Source organism: Haliotis rubra, unplaced genomic scaffold (assembly GCF_003918875.1).
Source record: "Haliotis rubra isolate DU_JTF1 unplaced genomic scaffold, ASM391887v1 Scf669, whole genome shotgun sequence".
Classification (NCBI taxonomy): Eukaryota; Metazoa; Mollusca; class Gastropoda; order Lepetellida; family Haliotidae; genus Haliotis; species Haliotis rubra.
The window spans coordinates 531,524-556,040 of record NW_025767378.1 but is presented as its reverse complement, the minus strand read 5'-3'; the positions used below and the strand labels follow the sequence as shown (position 1 = coordinate 556,040).

General features: G+C 44.2%; 1 protein-coding gene across 1 annotated transcript; it reads left to right on the top strand.

The window, feature by feature from the left end:
* The first annotated feature begins 1,917 nt into the window (after positions 1-1,917).
* LOC124257616 (nidogen-like) lies at positions 1,918-23,295 on the top strand. Its single transcript, XM_046691717.1, has 15 exons — positions 1,918-1,943; positions 3,631-3,698; positions 3,929-3,961; positions 7,425-7,510; positions 7,873-7,944; positions 8,498-8,645; positions 8,756-8,924; positions 15,735-15,910; positions 17,265-17,504; positions 17,913-18,081; positions 19,485-19,612; positions 20,099-20,255; positions 20,973-21,082; positions 22,289-22,466; positions 23,061-23,295. The coding sequence occupies exons 1-15, from the start codon at positions 1,933-1,935 to the stop codon at positions 23,278-23,280; spliced, it is 1,965 nt and encodes a 654-aa protein (XP_046547673.1). The 5' UTR covers positions 1,918-1,932; the 3' UTR covers positions 23,281-23,295.
* The last annotated feature ends 1,222 nt before the right edge of the window (positions 23,296-24,517 follow it).

Genomic DNA, 24,517 nt, shown 5'->3' with positions numbered 1-24,517 from the left:
GATCCATGTTTCAACAGGAAACTGAAGAAGAAAGTTGCCAATCAACTGAAAGGGTTTACCATAGTTTGAGTGTGTCTGGTATAAACGAGCACTGGCAATTAACAGTTCCCAAATGCATGTATTTTGTCCATTAAATGTCCATTTTGTAAATCAGCTAAAAACGAATTGATGCACTCTGTACCATGAATTGTGAAAGATACTTGTGATGTTAACATTGATCTGTTGCTAGCTGACAATGCAGATTTACATAACCATGTGAACGAAAGAATTTTAGATATGTACAAACATACATAAAGAAAACAAAACGTTTAGCGGTGTTAATGTACGTACGTTTTTCTATTTCTTTTCTTTCCTTTTGTCAGAAGATGTATTAATTGTAATATGTATTCGTGTAATTCTATGGGAGAGGGGGCGTTCCAAGTTCTCACTTATGAGAATCATTCCCATGAGAATAATATATGTTGACACTGAACTAACAAAACCTGATGTACCCCAGCAGGGGTGTATTATCAATGACAGGCCACCATTTACAAACACCTTTAATTGAAATATGACGTGTAATCTTTTAACCACGATAAAAGTGCATCATTTATGACATATTTTGAAAGTTTGTGTATAATAAGACTTTGTTCTAAGCCATATAAAACGCATTAGAGACATAAGAGAATGTCATACAATAAATCTCGTGCCTGTCAACACAAGATAGAATGTTGTCGTTATGGGACAATATCAGGAACAACTCCGGAACTGACGCAAAGACTGGCATCTCTGATTGTACATCTAACCACGTGGCAGATCAGTATCTCCCTTTGACGTACGCCGATGGACGTGTGAGACCAGTGTATATCTATCATCCATACGAGGAGTGTGTTAGATGTGAGTGAATGGCTTTGTTCTACATGAACAATGTGTTAGATGTCAGTGTATGGCTTGTTCTACATGAACAATGTGTTAGATGTCAGTGTATGGCTTTAAAACCCACAGACGTTTCACAATCAAAACGTAAAACTTCACGTGAAAATGATATTAATTTTGTTCATTCACCCCAAAACTAATACGAATGTAATACTTTTGATTGTAAACATATATTCGTTACCTCATACAGTGGAACAACATGACATTTTAAAACCTTTGCAGCTTTATACAGCAATTTCATAAAACTGATCGGAAATGTTATGAAACGAAAACCAAAAGCAGGATGTATGAGAAAATTGTGACAAGTGTGAGTCACCATGAACGGTCATACACAGTCGACGTACTGGTAGTGGGGTACTGCCGAGACTGAATGTCTTCAACCTGGAGAGTTCCAGTCAGCAGCTACAGGTCACCGACTGTACATTCGTTGGTTTCACATTACTTTTCAACACGCTGTGCGCATGCGCAGAGCGTGTGAAAAATATCCATTGACATGCTTCCGGTTTGGTCGTATGTTTATCGATAGTGTAAATGCACTCTAAATAAAAGCTGTTATGAAATATATTTAAGTTGTGACAACTGTTCATAGCTGAGTACATACTTTCATTTGCCTCTGCTTTTCAATAATTGATGTCCTATTTTGGTTGCAATTCCATCAGTGATGTGTTTGTTTAGTTGTGAGAAGGGTTGTGCAGGAAGGACTGTGGTGGTGAGATGTCTTTATACAAGAGCTTATTAACATAACTTAAGCTATTTATCTAACTAATCCCGGCCTCTGTTTCATAAATCAATTGGGATCAGTTGTATTCGACATAAAACTACATATTTGTTTTCTTTGGAGCGTTTATACTATCGATAAACATACGACCAAACCGGAAGCATGTCAGTGGATATTTTTCACACGCTCTACGCATGCGCACAGCGAGTTGAAAAGTAATGCGAAACCAACGAATACCTGGTGTGTGTTTGTCCCCGGACTGAAACGTGTGCATCCACGACAAGTCATTTAGCAACAACATGAGGCATGAGTGAGTGAGTCAGGGGCGTAGCTACCATTATGAAAAAAAAGCCCGGGCTTACACATGATTGCTGCTAAAATGGTTGGGCAAGCCCTCAATACTATCTAAATACAAAGCTTTGTAACATATCGGGCTTACACGAAAAAAAATGGCCTGCTACGCGCTTGTGAGTGAGTTTAGTTTTGGAAATGGAGGTCACAGGATGTACCTGCTGATAATGAATGGAGGGATTATATCATATTTTTCTTCTAATTTCCTGTCCAAAACATGTATTAAAAACATGAAACTTTGTGGCAGCTCAGTTTGTTCTATCTCCATTGGGTCACTTTGCACCATGATATGGCTGAAGTTGACAACAGCTATCATGTGTGTCCGATGGTTTCAAATCAGAAATACCAGTCACGCCTTTGAAACCCATTCCAGGGCTGGAAGAGGTTTTCAGGAGGGTCATCACTGATAGTGTTTGCCCTTTGGTTAACATAAGGTCGGGCAGGTAACACATGGTTTCCCTCAAGTGTGCTTCCACTAGGTTTTCAGAAGAAAATATATATTTTCGGAAAAGAAAAGCTCAGGGGCTCCTTTCACGAAGCACCCTTAACTAAGATTAACCTCAACTCCTATTCTTTAACATTGCACTAAGGTTACCTTAGTGACTTACTATCACCTTAGTGCGTTGTGAAAGGAGGCCCTGGTCATTATAAAAGATTTGGGGACGTTCTTCACTGTGTTCAGGTTTACCTAGGACTATTCAGTCAGGGGGTTCCAATTTTCTCTGTGTGTTTCAACAGGCTACGCATTAGTTGACCTGAATCTGAAGGAGTCTAGAGGCTTCATCAGGCGTCAAGAACATGACGAGGACTTTGTCAACTGAGAAGGTTCCGTCCCTCTGTCTTTGGACATACTGTTTGAGGACCTTGAAAGCACTTGCGGGAGCATTGGCTTAATGATGAAATAAGTTTGTTCAATATTTCTGGATAACACTTGTGAGGTTGGTAGGGAAAAAGTATAAGAATCCCAGGAAAAAATGAACAATTATTATGATAAAAGTTTGCAAGAGAGAGACATGTACATGTTTTGTCAATCGCCATTACGTGCTAAGTACCATCGACCATATGTTATTGATACGACAGTGAGTGACACAGCTTTGTCATGTCAATTTGTTTAGAAAGTATCCCGAAAGAAATGACACTGTACCCATGTCGGCACTGTTTCTCCTGTAGATATTGTGTCGCGCCGTTTAGAAAATTATAATTCTGAAATGCTGGTCTTCTGGTAACCTGAGATGTAATGCGAGTTGTACAACGTTTAACAGCTGCAACATGGCTGCACAATGTATAACACTGCCTAATGTCAGAAACATGTTCTTCATTAGAGTCTGGCTTTTATTAAACACGATCAAGGTACTAAATTAGTTCTGGATTTGTTTGTATTAGTGCGAGGCTTTCGCAGAACATTGTAGACATCCAGTGTCTGGATTGGACAATCATGTGATGGCCTGTTGCAAATCTTAGTCACCAACACCTGTTTGTCTCTATCAGTTTATGTGACACGTTCGCTGAGTGTAATCTTGACCAAAGCAACTCTACATGTTGAGTTCCCAGTATAACCACTTGATAATCCGGTTTTTGCGTTGTCTCTCGTATTCTTAATATATCACTTAAAAATTAAAGATAATTCTCAATGTGCCATTTTGCAGGTGGTATAAATCTACCAGAGACAGAGACGGGTGCAGTATAGGATCGACAGCCATGATCTACATTGCCAGTAAGCATAATGTCTGGCCCCACGCTTAGACTAAAGCCTTGTTGCTCTGGAAGCCGAATTACCAGTCGTGTGTTGGTGCTCATGGCTATTGTCGGGCCCTCCTACTTGTGAACAACCAGGAAACGTTAGTCAGGAAACACATGGAGGTCAAGATTAACGATATTTAACTGCTTGTACATTCAAAACAGCCTTGTACAACCACAAATGCATATCTTCTTAATCTCTTTCAGTTGCTGCTGCCATTGTAGCCGTGGTGGTAAACGGTAAGATACTCTCGACGACTTTCAGTAAACATGTACACTGTAAGATACTCTCGACGGCTTTCAGGAAACGTGTACACTGTAAGATACTCTCGACGACTTTCAGTAAATGTGTACACTGTAAGATACTCTCGACGACTTTCAGTAAACATGTACACTGTAAGAAACTCTCGACGACTTTCAGTAAACATGTACACTGTAGGATACTCTCGATGACTTTCAGTAAACGTGTACACTGTAAGATACTCTCCACGACTTTTAGTAAATGTGTACACTGTAAGATACTCTCGACGACTTTCAGTAAATGTTTACACTGTAAGATACTCTCCACGACTTTCAGTAAACATGTACACTGTAAGATACTCTCGACGACTTTCAGTAAACTTTCAGTAAACATGTGTACACTGTAAGATACTCTCGATGACTTTCAGTAAACGTGTACACTGTAAGATACTCTCCACGACTTTCAGTAAATGTGTACACTGTAAGATACTCTCGACGACTTTCAGTAAAGGTTTACACTGTAAGATACTCTCCACGACTTTCAGTAAACATGTACACTGTAAGATAATCTCCACGACTTTCAGTAAACATGTACACTGTAAGATACTCTCGATGACTTTCAGTAAACGTGTACACTGTAAGATACTCTCCACGACTTTCAGTAAATGTGTACACTGTAAGGTACTCTCGACGACTTTCAGTAAATGTGTTACACTGTAAGATACTCTCCACGACTTTCAGTAAATGTGTAAGATACGACTTTCAGTAAATGTGTACACTGTAAGATACTCTCCACGACTTTCAGTAAATGTGTACACTGTAAGATACTCTCGACGACTTTCAGTAAACATGTACACTGTAAGATACTCTCCACGACTTTCAGTAAAGGTGTACACTGTAAAGATACTCCACGACTTTCAGTAAAAGGTGTACACTGTAAGATACTCTCCACGACTTTCAGTAAAGGTGTACACTGTAAGATACTCTCCACGACTTTCAGTAAACATGTACACTGTAAGATACTCTCCACGACTTTCAGTAAAGGTGTAGACTGTAAGATACTCTCCACGACTTTCAGTAAAGGTGTACACTGTAAGATACTCTCGACGACTTTCAGTAAAGGTGTACACTGTAAGATACTCTCCACGACTTTCAGTAAATGTGTACACTGTAAGATACTCTCGACGACTTTCAGTAAACATGTACACTGTAAGATACTCTCCACGACTTTCAGTAAAGGTGTACACTGTAAGATACTCTCCATGACTTTCAGTAAAGGTGTACACTGTAAGATACTCTCGACGACTTTCAGTAAAGGTGTACACTGTAAGATACTCTCCACGACTTTCAGTAAACATGTACACTGTAAGATACTCTCCACGACTTTCAGTAAAGGTGTAGACTGTAAGATACTCTCCACGACTTTCAGTAAAGGTGTACACTGTAAGATACTCTCCACGACTTTCAGTAAAGGTGTACACTGTAAGATACTCTCCACGACTTTCAGTAAAGGTGTACACTGTAAGATACTCTCGACGACTTTCAGTAAACATGTACACTGCAAGATACTCTCGACAACTTTCAGTAAAGGTGTACACTGTAAGATACTCTCCACGACTTTCAGTAAATGTTTACACTGTAAGATACTCTCCACGACTTTCAGTAAAGGTGTACACTGTAAGATACTCTCCACGACTTTCAGTTAAGGTGTACATTGTAAGATACTCTCGTAGACTTTCAGTACATGTGTACATTGTAAATTTTTGATACTCTCGACGTCTTCCAGTAAGGTGTACACTGTAAGATACACTCGACGACTTTCAGTAAAGGTGTACACTGTAAGATACTCTCGACGCCTTTCAGTAAACATGTTCACTGTAAGATACTCTCCACGACTTTCAGTTAAGGTGTACACTGTAAGATACTCTCCACGACTTTCAGTAAACATGTACACTGTAAGATACTCTCCACGACTTTCAGTAATGGTGTACACTGTAAGATACTCTCGACGACTTTCAGTAAAGGTGTACACTGTAAGATACTCTCCACGACTTTCAGTAAAGGTGTACACTGTAAGATACTCTCCACGACTTTCAGTAAAGGTGCACACTGTAAGATACTCTCCACGACTTTCAGTTAAGGTGTACATTGTAAGATACTCTCGTAGACTTTCAGTACATGTGTACATTGTAAGATACTCTCGACGTCTTCCAGTAAGGTGTACACTGTAAGATACACTCGACGACTTTCAGTAAAGGTGTACACTGTAAGATACTCTCGACGCCTTTCAGTAAACATGTTCACTGTAAGATACTCTCCACGACTTTCAGTTAAGGTGTACACTGTAAGATACTCTCCACGACTTTCAGTAAACATGTACACTGTAAGATACTCTCCACGACTTTCAGTAATGGTGTACACTGTAAGATACTCTCGACGACTTTCAGTAAAGGTGTACACTGTAAGATACTCTCCACGACTTTCAGTAAAGGTGTACACTGTAAGATACTCTCCACGACTTTCAGTAAAGGTGCACACTGTAAGATACTCTCCACGACTTTCAGTAAAGGTGTACACTGTAAGATACTCTCCACGACTTTCAGTAAACGTGTACACTGTAAGATACTCTCAACGACTTTCAGTAAAGGTGTACACTGATGATACTCTCAATCACTTTCAGTAAATGCTTACACTGTAACATACTCTCCACGACTTTCAGTAAACATGTACACTGTAAGATACTCTCGACGACTTTCAGTAAACGTGTACACTGTAAGATACTCTCCACGACTTTCAGTAAATGTGTACACTGTAAGATACTCTCGACAACTTTCAGTAAATGTGTACATTGTAAGATACTCTCCACGACTTTCAGTACACTGTAAGATACTCTCGTCGACTTTCAGTACACTGTAAGATACACTCGACGACTTTCAGTAAACATGTACACTGTAAGATACTCTCGACGACTTTCAGTAAACGTGTTCACTGTAAGATACTCTCCACGACTTTCAGTTAACAGGTACACTGAAAGATACTCTCGACAAATTTCAGTACACTGTAAGATACTCTCGACGACTTTCAGTACACTGTAAGATACACTCGACGACTTTCAGTACACTGTAAGATACTCTCGACGACTTTCAGTACACTGTAAGATACACTCGACGACTTTCAGTAAACATGTGCACTGTAGGACACTATCGACGACCTTCTGTACAGATGTAAACTGTTTGATACTCTCGTACGTTGTACACAATGAATGGATCAGGAATAGATTGACTGCCTATGTACACATGAAAAGGGTACGAAATAGGTAGTCTGCCATTGTACACATGTAAAGGGTACGAAGTAAGGGTGGTGTAAATGTGAGGCTAAGGGTGTTGGGTACGATGCTGGTTAATTCTATGGGATGGAGTTATGATATGATGGGTGTTTTCTCCAAGTGTTACTTGTGCCCCAGGTGACGGTGGACCCGTGTGCCACAAGTGCAGCAGTGCAGCCAGTCCCGAGGCCTGCACTGACGAGGTCAACTGTGATGCTGATGAGGTAATGTTTGTAAGAAGGAGGGCGTTTGGTCTGTGTGTGTTGTTGTTGTTGTGCGTGCGTGCGTGCGTGCGTGCGTGCGTGCGTGCGCGCGCGCATGTGTGTATGAACTTGTAAGGAAGACATAGAATATTCCATTTGTAGTTGAAAATCATCTATACTCGTGAGATGGGAACGTGTATGCTGGGCTTGGATGTACGTCAAAGAGGATACAGAGGATTTTTGTATAGGTTGTAATATGGTACGGTTTTAGAATAAGGGGGAGAATGACATTTTTGTTTTGATTGATGTAGGATTGTTACATGCCTGTGTGTTTTGCCTGTTATATAAATGTTACATCGTTGCGTCTTTGTCTTCTGCTGTAGGAGTGCTACATGGAGAAAAAGCTGGAGGATGACTTGAGCACAAGTTATACTTTTGGCTGCCAGAAGACTCAGGTGAGCCTATCTGGTCACGGGCTGTGGTAGCCTGGTGGTCACGCGGGTTCGATTCCCCACATGGGTACAATGTGTGAAACCCATTTCAGGTGTCCCCCGGCCGTGATATTGCTGGAATATTGCTAAATAGTGGCGTGAAACTATACTCACTCACTCTTTATCGCCCCTGCGGTGGAGTAACCTTATGGTGAAAGCGAAGACCCGGGTTCGATTCCCCATATGGGTACAATGTGTGAAACCCATTTCTGGTGTCCCCGGGCCGTGATATTGCTGGAATATTGCTAAATAGTGGCGTGAAACTCTACTCACTCACTCTTTCTCGCCCTTGCGGTGGAGTAACCTTATGGTGAAAGCGAAGACCCGGGTTCGTTTCACCACATGGGTACAATGAGTGAATCCCATTTCTGGTGTAGCCCGGCGCCATATTGCTGGAGTATTGCTAAAAGTGGCGTAGAGGTAAATTCACTAACTCCTCGCTCTCTATTACTATCTCTGTCCCGTTCTCGTTCATTTTCAGTGTATATTGCAAGCGCATGGTGTATGTACTTTGTAGGTTTGTGCAGCGCTCGTTGCCGGCCAAGGTCCAGCTATTGGACGCAGGCGGAACGTGAGGACAGTCCCGGGAACGAGAGCCAAGCGGGCAGTTACCTTGTGTTCCAGGTGCTGTTCTGGGAACCTGTGCGCTACGGGCTTGTGTGGAGGTAAGACTAATTGTAGACAGACTAAAGGTCGTAGGGACACTGTTTATGAATAGTTATATGTTTGCTTCCAAACAAGCATCCTCAGTCATTACCGTATTTCCTGTACCAAGTGCCCACGATCCCGGCAACGAGCCCGGTGTACGTACAGCTGTTGGGAGGACCAAACGCCTACGAGGGCACCGTGCTGCTGTACTTCAATAACGCCTGGGGCACCATCTGTGACGACAATTGGACTAGCAAAGATGCTGGCGTCATCTGCAAAATGCTGGGATATTCAGCGTGAGTTTGAACTCTTTATCGTTTATTGGTGATGTCAGTTTTATGTCAATGTATTAAGTCAGGTATGGTCAAAGAACACTGTACATCTACTGAATTGAGTGAGTGAGTTTAGTTTTACGCCGCACTCAGCAATCTTCCAATTATATGGCGCGGTCTGTAAATAATCGAGTCTGGACCAGACAATCCAGTGATCAACACCATGAGCATCGATCTGCGCAATTGGGAACCGATGACATGTGTCAACCAAGTCAGCAAGCCTGACCACCCGATCCCGTTAGTCGCCTCTTACGACAAGCATGGGTTACTGAAGGCTCATTCTAACCCTGACCTTCACGGGTACATCTGTTGAAAATACCGCTACACTCGATGTTGTATAGAGAAAATAATCCGTGTGTTTCGGTGTATATATTTGTTTGACGCAGTGTGGATGTCTAGTCACTATATAGGTATCTCCGTCTGATGCAGTGTGGATGTCTAGTCACTATATAGGTATCTCCGTCTGATGCAGTGTGGATGTCTTGTCACTATGTAGGTATCTCCGTCTGATGCAGTATGGATGTCTAGTCACTATGTAGGTATCTCCGTCTGATGCAGTGGGATGTCTAGTCACTATGTAGGTATCTCCGTCTGATGCAGTGTGGATGTCTAGTCACTATGTAGGTATCTCCGTCTGATGCAGTGTGGATGTCTAGTCACTATGTAGGTATCTCCATCTGATGCAGTGTGGATGTCTAGTCACCATATGTAGGTATCTCTGTCTGATGCAGTGTGTGGATGTCTAGTCACTATGTAGGTATCTCCGTCTGATGCAGTGTGGATGTCTGAGTCACTATGTAGGTATCTCCGTCTGATGCAGTGTGGATGTCAAGCCACTATGTAGGTATCTCCGTCTGCTGCAGTGTGGATGTCTAGTCACTATGTAGGTATTTCCGTCTGATGCAGTGTGGATGTCTGGTCACTATGTAGGTATCTCCGTCTGATGCAGTGTGGATGTCTAGTCATAATGTAGGTATCTCCGTCTGATGCAGTGTGGATGTCTAGTCACTATGTAGGTATCTCCGTCTGATGCAGTGTGGATGTCTAGTCACTATGTAGGTATCTCCGTCTGATGCAGTGTGGATGTCTAGTCACCATGTAGGTATCTCTGTCTGATGCAGTGTGGATGTCTAGTCACTATGTAGGTATCTCCGTCTGATGCAGTGTGGATGTCTAGTCACCATGTAGGTATCTCCGTCTGATGCAGTGTGGATGTCTAGTCACTATGTAGGTATGCCGTCTGCCGCAGCGTGGATGTCTAGTCACTATGTAGGTATCTCCGTCTGATGCAGTGTGGATGTCTAGTCACTATGTAGGTATCTCCGTCTGATGCAGTGTGGATGTCTAGTCACCATGTAGGTATCTCCGTCTGATGCAGTGTGGATGTCTAGTCACTATGTAGGTATCTCCGTCTGATGCAGTGTGGATGTCTAGTCACCATGTAGGTATCTCCGTCTGATGCAGTGTGGATGTCTAGTCACTATGTAGGTATCTCCGTCTGATGCAGTGTGGATGTCTAGTCACTATGTAGGTATCTCCGTCTGATGCAGTGTGGATGTCTAGTCACCATGTAGGTATCTCCGTCTGATGCAGTGTGGATGTCTAGTCACTATGTAGGTATCTCCGTCTGATGCAGTGTGGATGTCTAGTCACCATGTAGGTATCTCCGTCTGATGCAGTGTGGATGTCTAGTCACCATGTAGGTATCTCCGTCTGATGCAGTGTGGATGTCTAGTCACTATGTAGGTATCTCCGTCTGATGCAGTGTGGATGTCTAGTCACCATGTAGGTATCTCCGTCTGATGCAGTGTGGATGTCTAGTCACCATGTAGGTATCTCCGTCTGATGCAGTGTGGATGTCTAGTCACTATGTAGGTATCTCCGTCTGCTGCAGCGTGGATGTCTAGTCACTATGTAGGTATCTCCGTCTGATGTAGTGTGGATGTCTAGTCACTATGTAGGTATCTCCGTATTATGCAGTGTGGATGTCTAGTCACCATGTAGGTATCTCCGTCTGCTGCAGTGTGCATGTCTAGTCATTATGTAGGTATCTCCGTCTCATGCAGTGTGGATGTCTAGTCACCATGTAGGTATCTCTGTAGGTATGTCTGATGCAGTGTGGATGTCTAGTCACTATGTAGGTATCTCCGTCTGATGCAGTGTGGATGTCTAGTCACTATGTAGGTATCTCCGTCTGATGCAGTGTGGATGTCTAGTCACTATGTAGGTATCTCCGTCTGATGCAGTGTGGATGTCTAGTCACTATGTAGGTATCTCCGTCTGATGCTGATGTCTAGTCACTATGTAGGTATCTCCGTCTGATGCATGTGGATGTCTAGTCACCATGTAGGTATCTCCGTCTGATGCAGTGTGGATGTCTAGTCACCATGTAGGTATCTCCGTCTGATGCAGTGTGGATGTCTAGTCACTATGTAGGTATCTCCGTCTGATGCAGTGTGGATGTCTAGTCACTATGTAGGTATCTCCGTCTGATGCAGTGTGGATGTCTAGTCATAATGTAGGTATCTCCGTCTGATGCAGTGTGGATGTCTAGTCACTATGTAGGTATCTCCTGATGCTGATGCAGTGTGGATGTCTAGTCACTATGTAGGTATCTCCGTCTGATGCGTGGATGTGGATGTCTAGTCACTATGTAGGTATATCCGTCTGATGCAGTGTGGATGTCTAGTCACTATGTAGGTATCTCCGTCTGATGCAGTGTGGATGTCTAGTCACCATGTAGGTATCTCCGTCTGATGCAGTGTGGATGTCTAGTCACCATGTAGGTATCTCCGTCTGATGCAGTGTGGATGTCTAGTCACTATGGTGTAGGTATCTCCGTCTGATGCAGTGTGGATGTCTGGTCACTATGTAGGTATCTCCGTCTGATGCAGTGTGGATGTCTAGTCACTATGTAGGTATCTCCGTCTGATGCAGTGTGGATGTCTAGTCACCATGTAGGTATCTCCGTCTGATGCAGTGTGGATGTCTAGTCACTATGTAGGTATCTCCGTCTGATGCAGTGTGGATGTCTAGTCACTATGTAGGTATCTCCGTCTGATGCAGTGTGGATGTCTAGTCACCATGTAGGTATCTCCGTCTGATGCAGTGTGGATGTCTAGTCACTATGTAGGTATCTCCGTCTGATGCAGTGTGGATGTCTAGTCACTATGTAGGTATCTCCGTCTGATGCAGTGTGGATGTCTAGTCACTATGTAGGTATCTCCGTCTGATGCAGTGTGGATGTCTAGTCACCATGTAGGTATCTCCGTCTGATGCAGTGTGGATGTCTAGTCACTATGTAGGTATCTCCGTCTGATGCAGTGTGGATGTCTAGTCACTATGTAGGTATCTCCGTCTGATGCAGTGTGGATGTCTAGTCACCATGTAGGTATCTCCGTCTGATGCAGTGTGGATGTCTAGTCACCATGTAGGTATCTCCGTCTGATGCAGTGTGGATGTCTAGTCACCATGTAGGTATCTCCGTCTGATGCAGTGTGGATGTCTAGTCACTATGTAGGTATCTCCGTCTGATGCAGTGTGGATGTCTAGTCACTATGTAGATATCTCCGTCTGATGCAGTGTGGATGTCTAGTCACTATGTAGGTATCTCCGTCTGATGCAGTGTGGATGTCTAGTCACTATGTAGGTATCTCCGTCTGATGCAGTGTGGATGTCTAGTCACTATGTAGGTATCTCCGTCTGATGCAGTGTGGATGTCTAGTCACTATGTAGGTATCTCCGTCTGATGCAGTGTGGATGTCTAGTCACTATGTAGGTATCTCCGTCTGATGCAGTGTGGATGTCTAGTCACTATGTAGGTATCTCCGTCTGATGCAGTGGGATGTCTAGTCACTATGTAGGTATCTCCGTCTGATGCAGTGTGGATGTCTAGTCACTATGTAGGTATCTCCGTCTGATGCAGTGTGGATGTCTAGTCACTATGTAGGTATCTCCGTCTGATGCAGTGTGGATGTCTGGTCACTATGTAGGTATCTCCGTCTGATGCAGTGTGGATGTCTAGTCACTATGTAGGTATCTCCGTCTGATGCAGTGTGGATGTCTAGTCACTATGTAGGTATCTCCGTCTGATGCAGTGTGGATGTCTAGTCACTATGTAGGTATCTCCGTCTGATGCAGTGTGGATGTCTAGTCACCATGTAGGTATCTCCGTCTGATGCAGTGTGGATGTCTAGTCACTATGTAGGTATCTCCGTCTGATGCAGTGTGGATGTCTAGTCACCATGTAGGTATCTCCGTCTGATGCAGTGTGGATGTCTAGTCACTATGTAGGTATTCCGTCTGATGCAGCGTGGATGTCTAGTCACTATGTAGGTATCTCCGTCTGATGTAGTGTGGATGTCTAGTCACTATGTAGGTATCTCCGTGCAGTGATGCAGTGTGGATGTCTAGTCACCATGTAGGTATCTCCGTCTGCTGCAGTGTGCATGTCTAGTCATTATGTAGGTATCTCCGTCTCATGCAGTGTGGATGTCTAGTCACCATGTAGGTATCTCCGTCTGATGCAGTGTGGATGTCTAGTCACTATGTAGGTATCTCCGTCTGATGCAGTGTGGATGTCTAGTCACTATGTAGGTATCTCCATCTGATGCAGTGTGGATGTCTAGTCACCATGTAGGTATCTCCGTCTGATGCAGTGTGGATGTCTAGTCACTATGTAGGTATCTCCGTCTGATGCAGTGTGGATGTCTAGTCACCATGTAGGTATCTCCGTCTGATGCAGTGTGGATGTCTAGTCACCATGTAGGTATCTCCGTCTGATGCAGTGTGGATGTCTAGTCACTATGTAGGTATCTCCGTCTGATGCAGTGTGGATGTCTAGTCACCATGTAGGTATCTCCGTCTGATGCAGTGTGGATGTCTAGTCACCATGTAGGTATCTCCGTCTGATGCAGTGTGGATGTCTAGTCACTATGTAGGTATCTCCGTCTGATGCAGTGTGGATGTCTAGTCACTATGTAGGTATCTCCGTCTGATGCAGTGTGGATGTCTAGTCACCATGTAGGTATCTCCGTATTATGCAGTGTGGATGTCTAGTCACCATGTAGGTATCTCCGTCTGCTGCAGTGTGCATGTCTAGTCATTATGTAGGTATCTCCGTCTCATGCAGTGTGGATGTCTAGTCACCATGTAGGTATCTCCGTCTGATGCAGTGTGGATGTCTAGTCACCATGTAGGTATCTCCGTCTGATGCAGTGTGGATGTCTAGTCACTATGTAGGTATCTCCATCTGATGCAGTGTGGATGTCTAGTCACCATGTAGGTATCTCCGTCTGATGCAGTGGGATGTCTAGTCTCTATGTAGGTATCTCCGTCTGATGCAGTGTGGATGTCTAGTCACCATGTAGGTATCTCTGTCTGATGCAGTGTGGATGTCTAGTCACCATGTAGGTATCTCCGTCTGATGCAGTGTGGATGTCTGGTCACTATGTAGGTATCTCCGTCTGATGCAGTGTGGATGTCTAGTCACCATGTAGGTATCTCCGTCTGATGCAGTGTGGATGTCTAGTCATAATGTAGGTATCTCCGTCTGATGCAGTGTGGATGTCTGGTCACTATGTAGGTATCTCCGTCTGATGCAGTGTGGATGTCTAGTCACTATGTAGGTATCTCCGTCTGATGCAGTGTGGATGTCTAGTCACCATGTAGGTATCTCCGTCTGATGCAGTGTGGATGTCTAGTCACTATGTAGGTATCTCTGTCTGATGCAGTGTGGATGTCTAGTCACCATGTAGGTATCTCCGTCTGATGCAGTGTGGATGTCTAGTCACCATGTAGGTATCTCCGTCTGATGCAGTGTGGCTGTCTAGTCATAATGTAGGTATCTCCGTCTGATGCAGTGTGGATGTCTGGTCACTATGTAGGTATCTCCGTCTGATGCAGTCGGATGTCTAGTCACTATGTAGGTATCTCTGTCTGATGCAGTGTGGATGTCTAGTCACCATGTAGGTATCTCTGTCTGATGCAGTGTGGATGTCTAGTCACTATGTAGGTATCTCCGTCTGATGCAGTGTGGATGTCTAGTCACTATGTAGGTATCTCCGTCTGATGCAGTGTGGATGTCTAGTCACCATGTAGGTATCTCCATCTGATGCAGTCTGATGCATGTGGATAGTCTGAGTCACTATGTAGGTATCTCCGTCTGATGCAGTGTGGATGTCTAGTCACTATGTAGGTATCTCCGTCTGATGCAGTGTGGATGTCTAGTCACCATGTAGGTATCTCCGTCTGATGCAGTGTGGATGTCTAGTCACCATGTAGGTATCTCCGTCTGATGCAGTGTGGATGTCTAGTCACTATGTAGGTATCTCCGTCTGATGCAGTGTGGATGTCTAGTCACTATGTAGGTATCTCCGTCTGATGCAGTGTGGATGTCTAGTCACCATGTAGGTATCTCCATCTGATGCAGTGTGGATGTCTAGTCACCATGTAGGTATCTCCGTCTGATGCAGTGTGGATATCTAGTCACCATGTAGGTATCTCCGTCTGATGCAGTGTGGATATCTAGTCACTATGTAGATATCTCCGTCTGATGCAGTGTGGATGTCTAGTCACTATATAGATATCTCCCACTGATGCAGTGTGGATGTCTAGTCACTATGTAGGTATCTCCATCTGATGCAGTGTGGATGTCTAGTCACTATGTAGGTATCTCCATCTGATGCAGTGTGGATGTCTAGTCACTATGTAGGTATCTCCGTCTGATGCAGTGTGGATGTCTAGTCACCATGTAGGTGTTTCCGTCTGATGCAGTGTTGGGGCTGACGGTGTGGGAAACGCAAGATTTGGATACTTTTCAAGCGGGCGAATCTGGTTGGAAGACGTGAAATGTGTCGGCAATGAAACAAGCATTACTCAGTGTCAGAAGAGTAACTGGGGCATCACTGACTGCTCACATGCAGAGGACGCCGGTGTATTGTGCACGTCAGGTGAGTCAACACACCGACGCCTGTATAATGTGTACGTCAGGTGAGTCAACACACGGACACCGGTGTATTGTGTCAGGTGAGTCAGCACATGGTCGCCGGTGTATTGTGTACGTCAGGTGTGTCAACACACGGACGCCGGTGTATTGTGTTTGTCAGGTGAGTCAAGACATGGAGGCCGGTGTATTGTATACGTCAGGTGAGTCAGCACATGGACGCCGGTGTATTGTGTACGTCAGGTGAGTCAACACACGGACGCTGGTGTATGGTGTTTGTCAGGTGAGTCAACACATTGACACTGGTGTATTGTGTTTGTCAGGTGAGTTAACACATGGACGCCGGTGTATTGTGTACCCCAGGTGAGTCAACACACGGACGCCGGTGTATTGTGTTTGTCAGGTGAGTCAAGACACGGAGGCCGGTGTATTGTATACGTCAGGTGAGTCAGCACATGGACGCCGGTGTATTGTGTACGTCAGGTGAGTCAACACACGGACGCTGGTGTATGGTGTTTGTCAGGTTAGTCAACACATTGACGCCGGTGTATTGTGTACGTCAGGTGAGTCAGCACATGGTCGCCGGTGTATTGTGTACGTCAGGTGAGTCAACACACGGACGCCGGTGTATTGTTTACGTCAGGTGAGTCAACACACGGACGCCGGTGTATTGTGTACGTCAGGTGAGTCAACGCACGGACGCCGGTGTATTGTGTACGTCAGGTGAGTCAGCACATGGATGCCGGTGTATTTTGTACGTCAGGTGAGTCAACACATGGGCGCCGGTGTATTGTGTATGTCAGGTGAGTCAACACAGAGGATGCAGAGGTCGCCATGTTGGCGTCAATCCACAGCGATGAACGTGGGCCTATAAAGTTGTGGACAACAGAAGACGTTCACTTGTTTAGTCAAGTAATAGTAAGATCGGTATATTGCAAAATAGAGATGAAATAGTCGTGTATGATACAAGCATAGCATTCACATAGATATTCCGATCGGTATGTATACGGAGAGGGAAGGGTAGTCAATTACAAATCCACGATAGCAGCCAGATTTAAAATTAGTGGCCATGTTTTCTATTTAGACTCAAGAATTATCCGAGGCTATCGTTATGTCTGCACAGCAAGTGTTACAATATCCCACACAAGGAGAGATTCCAGTGTTCGGCATTTCAGTGTAATGTGACGTCGTGTCAGAGTTGCAGTGTGTGAGAATTGCAACAATTGCTAATTGCTACACTCGCGAGTTCCATCTACATCCGCTAGATTTTGAGAGTTGTTAAGTTTTACAGAGTTTAGATAATAAATGCGTTATTGACACATTTGAGCAGCTGGGAGTAACATGACCACAACTGTTACTAGTTTCAAAGGAGGATGACATCATATTTCTGGTGGACACCGGCCGAGGAGGAAAACTGACCCGCATGAACCTCCTATCTGGCAGCTTCGTTGACATCCCAATGAACAAACAGTACGCCGTCGGCTCCTTCGACTACGACTCAGTGGATGGAAGGATCTACTTCGTGGAGCCGCTACTGGACCAGCTGGTCAGCATCCACTTTGACGGCACAGACATCAGGGAACTGAAGCAGTTGAATGCTAGTAAGTGGAGGGAGAGGGGTTGGGGTGAGCAGACACCAGGTGGTCTTTGTTATGTTCTACATTCCTGTACCAGAGACACGAGTGTAACCCTATCTAAAGTGTCGAGAAGGATTTACTTCGTGTCAAGTGTTACATTTAATACTCGACTTCCCACTGTTAGCGAGACAAGTGTTACTCCCACTGCGAGCGAGACACAAGTGTTACTTGTATAACTCGACTTCCCATTGTGAGCGAGACACAAGTGTTACTTGTATAACTCGACTTCCCACTGTGAGCGAGACACAAGTGTTACTTGTATAACTCGACTTCCCACTGTGAGCGAGACACAAGTGTTACTTGTATAACTCGACTTCCCACTGTGAGCGAGACACAAGTGTTACTTGTATAACTCGACTTTTCCCTGTATAGATGCCGATCTGGAGAAACTTGAGGTGGACCCAGTCAACCGCATCCTCTTCTACACTGACACCGGCAATGACGTCATCGGATCGATCAACCTCGACGGAAGCAACTTCAAGATTGTTATCAACTCTAATCTTGATTCGCCCCGAGAGATCGCTGTAGATCCTCGCTCAAAGTACGTATATGTGATCCTACACTCTGGTCGATATGCAACAGCGACTTGTGTTATTATACCGAGCCTATCTGTCGCGACACAGCAACTTGTGTTATTATACCGAGCCTATCTATCGCGACACAGCACCTAGTATTATATACGGAGCCTATCAATCGCGACACAGCATCTTGTGTTATATACAGAGCCTATCAATCGCAACACAGCGACTTGTGTTATTATACCGAGCCTATCTATCGCGACACAGCGACTTGTGTTATTATACCGAGCCTATCAATCGCCACACAGCGCCTTGTGTTATTATACCGAGCCTATCTATGGCGACACAGCACCTTGTGCTATACAGATTCCATCTGTCTCGACACAGCAATGGTGTGGTATCATACACAGCCCATTTATCGCGACGCAGCATCTTGTGTTATTATACCGAGCCTATCTATGGCAACACAGCACCTTGTGTTATACAGATTCCATCTGTCTCGACACAGCAATGTGTGGTATCATACAGAGCCTCATTATCTTCCCACAGAGGTTACTTGTCATATATTCCTACGAACCTCTGTTCTAATACGGCCTTTTCATGGTGCGAGTGTTCAGGATTCGTGATTGGTTGCAATCAGATTTAGTTGTGCAATCAGCGACGTTGTTTCAAAAGTGATCATTCGCAAGGCCTCGGTTATTTCCGTATGCTTCGGGAAAACTAGAACCTCTTTCCCTGCGCGATGCGCAAACGTTTCTTATAGACAAAACTCAGTCATGTAAATGGCGGATCAATGGCGTCTCCATCGCCCTCGTTGACAACGGACAAGCTAGCCATTAAATGTCTTGTGTGTCACATCAACACACGTTCCTGGCAGAGGTGGGATATTTGTGACCCAACATTTGCTTGTATTAGTCAAGTTGATGTAATACGTGTTCTGATTGGACAGAAAGAAGGGAGATAATTCGTGTTGCGATTTTTTTGCCGCTAGGGGATTTTACGAGAACCGGGAAAAATGACCGTATTAGAACAGAGGTTCGTAGGAAGAAATGACAAATAACCTCTGTGGGAAGAGAATGACAGAGCCTATCAATCGCGACACATCAAGAGCCTATCGGTCACGCCACAGAACATTGTGTTATTATACACAGCCTATAAGCTATTATACAAAACATTATGACTACTAATGGTGAATCCGAATTCCGACACTTTAATCAGGACCCACGAGCAATTCCAATTGGGTTGATCCAAATATGGCTGAACAAGCTGAGCGAGAAATAATCTTCAGAGTCGGCCTAACGAGATGACCATGAAATAACCTTCAGACTTGGTTTTAAGAGATATTCTTGAAATAGCCACACAAGGTGATCTCACATTGGCCAGACGAACTGATTTAGTAATGGCCTAATGATTTGTCCTCTTGCAGGCAGATCTTCTGGACAGACTGGGGAAAATCTCCAAAGATAGAGAGCTCCAACTATGACGGCACGAACAGGAAAGCCCTGGTGACCACCGGAATCATGTGGCCTAACGGCATGGCAATAGACTACAATGGTCAGTAATAGAGGGTAGCAATGGATTACAATGGTCAGTACAGAATGTGGGAAAAACTACAATGGTCAGTACAGAGTGTGGCAATAGACTTCAATGGTCAGTACAGAATGTGGCAATAGACTACAATGGTCAGTACGGAGTGTAGCAATAGATTACAATGGTCAGTACAGAATGTGGGAATAGACTACACACACACACACACCGTACTCACACCCTACTTCCTCATGCCCACCAATCCCCCGAAATATAGTTTATGTCAGCAGAATTGAATATTGGACCAAACAAGACAATACCGTTCTATTCTATTTCAAATAGGGAACGACTTTATGATTCTATTCCTAGAAGAGAATGTCAACTATCACATGACATTGACCAATTTATTCCTGGCCTAAAGCATCTATGAGATGGCGTTCAAAAGACTCCATGTTAAAGTTAAGTTTATATAGACCAAATGTCTAAGAGTTACACAATGTCTGTGTTTGGCAGACGACAAGCTGTACTTCGTCGACGGGGGCACGCACCTGCTGGAGGTGATGGATATGGACGGCTCCAACAGACGCACCATCTTGAAGGACGCCGGCGCACACTTCTTTGCCATCGATGTCTTCAAAAACTACCTCTACTACACCGACTGGAACCAACCGTACGTGAAGTGCTGTCTATCCCGTACATGGCATCCTTACAGATCTTTAAACAAGTGCTCAACATTTACAAGCCTGAAGATCTGTATGCAGTCCGGAAACCCGCCTCTATGGATACATCTATCCTTATCTTACCTCACACATAAATGTCGCTTTCTGATTGGCTGAGCTCTCTTCTATTATCTTCCATGTACCCCCTTACAAGCGAGTAACATTTCAATGTACCACGCTGTCAATGGCAACTCATTTGGTACTTCGTGGTAGTAATTCTTTATCTCGAATAACATTGAATCACGTATGATGTACGGAAATTACCGATGTTTTGCGAATGCAAATTGATGGAAGGGAGATAACTCTAAATCTGTTTTTCTTGTCAGCAAAATCTAGCGATGGCTACAAAAAGATGTGTACCCGTGCTTCAAACAATTCAAAATTAATATTAAGGTGTTCGGTAAGAAAAATACGTCGTTTGCTAGTCCCTCGGGGCCCATGGGCTGATGTACCCTCGATGTTAAATAACATAAACAAACATCGAGGGTACATCAACCCATGCCCCCCTCGTGACCAGTGAACAACTTATAATGTACTGCTGTCCATCATGTGTATGTGATCCCTGTACTGATGCCCTATTCAAATGTAGCTGTCAGTCTTGTTGGTGTCACCCAAGTGAATCTCTAATTGAAGATGTACTTGTCACATGGTTTACAATGCACCTTCAGAACGCTGATGCGGGTCAACAAGGATGGTAGCGGTAAGACGGCTGTGGGACCACCAGGCTTCAGGGAACTCGCCGACGTCAGGATACACGAATACGGATCTGATGTCCAAGGTAGGCTCGCCTTTAGTGTCACGTCTATTGTGCTGTCCAACGTAGGATCTCTCGTATTTGGACATCTATGGTCAGCAATCTTTCAGACGTCTAAGGACCAGTGTCCCTCAGTCACACGTATGTAAGGCGGATGTTTAAATACAGGGACCATGTCCCGCAGTGTCCGTCCCTAGGCGGATGTTGCTTCTATAAGGCGGATGTTGCTTCTATAAGGCGGATGTTGCTTCTATAAGGAGGATGTTGCTTCTATAAGGCGGATGTTGCTTCTATAAGGAGGATGTTGCTTCTATAAGGAGGATGTTGCTTCTATAAGGAGGATGTTGCTTCTATAAGGCGGATGTTGCTTCTATAAGTAGGATGTTGCTTCTATAAGGAGGATGTTGCTTCTATAAGGAGGATGCTGCTTCTATAAGGAGGATGTTGTTTCTATAAGGAGGATGTTGCTTCTATAAGTAGGATGTTGCTTCTATAAGGCGGATGTTGCTTCTATGAGGCGGATGTTGCTTCTATAAGGACGATGTTGCTTCTTTAATGAGGACGTTGCTTCTATAATGAGGATGTTGCTTCTATAAGGAGGATATTGCTTCTATAAGGAGGATGTTGCTTCTATAAGGAGGATATTGCTTCTATAATGAGGATGTTGCTTCTATAAGGAGGATGTTGCTTCTATAAGGCGGATGTTGCATCTATAAGGCGGATGTCCAAGGCAAGGTGTTCTGAAGTGTGATACGTGTCGATTCCTAAGTTGAAACAGTTAGTTAGCCGAGAAATATGTCAAAAGTATGCCTGTTCTATCACATCAGTCTGTGGCCAAGTGTGAAATCTATATATCAGTGTCGATAGTTTTCCTGTTCTATCAGGTCAGCAGTAGTAGACTGTAAAGATGTTACGTAAAGGAGGTAAATAGTGAACTGTTAAACTTTTATAATTCTCACGCCTGTAGTCATCATTCACTGATATGTCAATTGTTATATCAACGTTTGGTAAACCCTTGTATCAAGTTGGCTTGTACCCTGTCCGTCCGTTGTCAAACATATAACCGTTAGAGGTCTTCATGGCATGACGTCAACTGTATACAGTTACAACAAGGCGTTATGAAGCCAACTTTTTCATATTTATACACCGACTGCTTTACCCTTCTAATACCCAGGCCGTGTATTTCTTTAAAGTTATCGGTTCTTACACCCACGCGTTGTCTTCTTGTAGAGCCAACCCCATCGTCAACTATGAACTTAGACCCTGCACATGTGTTTGTGCGCATGCTCGGGACGGCGGCAGCAGGTCGAGTGGACGTGTATGCTAATGGCGAGTGGGGAACAATCTGCGATGACCACTGGGACAACAAAGACGCCAGTGTGGTCTGCTCCATGCTGGGGTACAACAGGTGGGTACAGAGATAGTCCCTAGTCCATAGATGTCACTGTGTACCATACAGATGACACATTGTACTCATATATACATACAGATGCCACATTGTACTCATATAAACATACAGATGACGCATTGTACTCATATATACAAACAGATGCCACATTGTACTCATATATACATACAGATGTAACATTGTACTCATATATACATACAGATGTAACATTGTTCTCATATATACATACAGATGTAACATTGTTCTCGTCAAGATGCGCTCAGGAACACAGGAGGTCGTATATCATCGTAGGTACATCTACCTACATATACATGTACGTCACACGTTTCCTAAACACTTTGTGTACTCTGCATGCAGAAACATATTTCCAAACGTGTGTACACCCGCCCACAGGGCAATTGTCACCAGGTTTCCATGTATGCACGCATGTTTCAAAACAATTGCCCTCATATGTCATCATACTTTTCGACAGCTGTGCTCGTTTAAACATTCCCTGTACCCAACAATAACGCCATGTAACTGTAGATCGACCAATGTGAACGTGAATTACATGTACGCTCTCGGATCCCATCCCATTTCTTGACCTCCCCACAGAGAGAACGCTCTGGCCACGTCAAATGTGCAAGTGTCCTCGGGCTCTGGCCTCATCTACATGGACGAGGTGAACTGCACGGGAACCGAGACTCACATCGTACAGTGCGGCTTCACCGAGGAGAACTGGGCCGTGCACGACTGCAGCCATCAAGAGGATGCTGGGATCACCTGTGAACTCCGTGAGTTGGTTGGGCGTAATGGTTCCCTGGACACATATTGATAAGGTGACGCATACAGCAGACAAGTTGTGTTCCCGAGGTTTCCTGTTCACATGTTGAGAATTAGTGACGTTCAGTTCAATCAGTGGGTGGTGTTTCCTGTAAACACGTTGAGTAGGTAGGGCTTCCTGTAAACAGGTTGAGTAGGTAGTGATTCCTGTAAACAGGTTGAGTAGGTAGTGATTCCTGTAAACAGGTTGAGTAGGTAGTGATTCCTGTAAACACGCTGAGTAGGTAGGGCTTCCTGTAAACAGGTTGAGTAGGTAGTGATTCCTGTCAACACGTTGAGTAGGTAGGGCTTCCTGTAAACAGGTTGAGTAGGTAGTGATTCCTGTCAACACGTTGAGTAGGTAGGGCTTCATGTAAACAGGTTGAGTAGGTAGGGCTTCCCGTAAACACCCTGAGTAGGTAGGGCTTCCTGTAAACACGTTGAGTAGGTAGTGATGCCTGTAAACAGGTTGAGTAGGTAGTGATTCCTGTAAACACGCTGAGTAGGTAGGGCTTTCTGTAAACAGGTTGAGTAGGTAGTGATTCCTGTCAAAACGTTGAGTAGGTAGGGCTTCATGTAAACACGCTGAGTAGGTAGGGCTTCCCGTAAACACGTTGAGTAGGTAGTGATGCCTGTAAACACGTTGAGTAGGTAGGGCTTCCTGTAAACACGCTGAGTAGGTAGGGCTTCCTGTAAACACGTTGAGTAGGTAGTGATGCCTGTAAACACGTTGAGTAGGTAGTGATTCCTGTAAACAGGTTGAGTAGGTAGTGATTCCTGTAAACAGGTTGAGTAGGTAGGGCTTCATGTAAACAGGTTGAGTAGGTAGTGATGCCTGTAAACACGTTGAGTAGGTAGGGCTTCCTGTAAACAGGTTGAGTAGGTAGTGATTCCTGTAAACACGTTGAGTAGGTAGGGCTTCCTGTAAACACGCTGAGTAGGTAGGGCTTCCTGTAAACACGTTGAGTAGTTAGTGATGCCTGTAAACACGTTGAGTAGGTAGTGATTCCTGTAAACAGGTTGAGTAGGTAGTGATTCCTGTAAACAGGTTGAGTAGATAGGGCTTCCTGTAAACAGGTTGAGTAGGTAGTGATTCCTGTCAAAACGTTGAGTAGGTAGGGCTTCATGTAAACACGCTGAGTAGGTAGGGCTTCCCGTAAACACGTTGAGTAGGTAGTGATGCCTGTAAACACGTTGAGTAGGTAGTGATTCCTGTAAACAGGTTGAGTAGGTAGTGATTCCTGTAAACA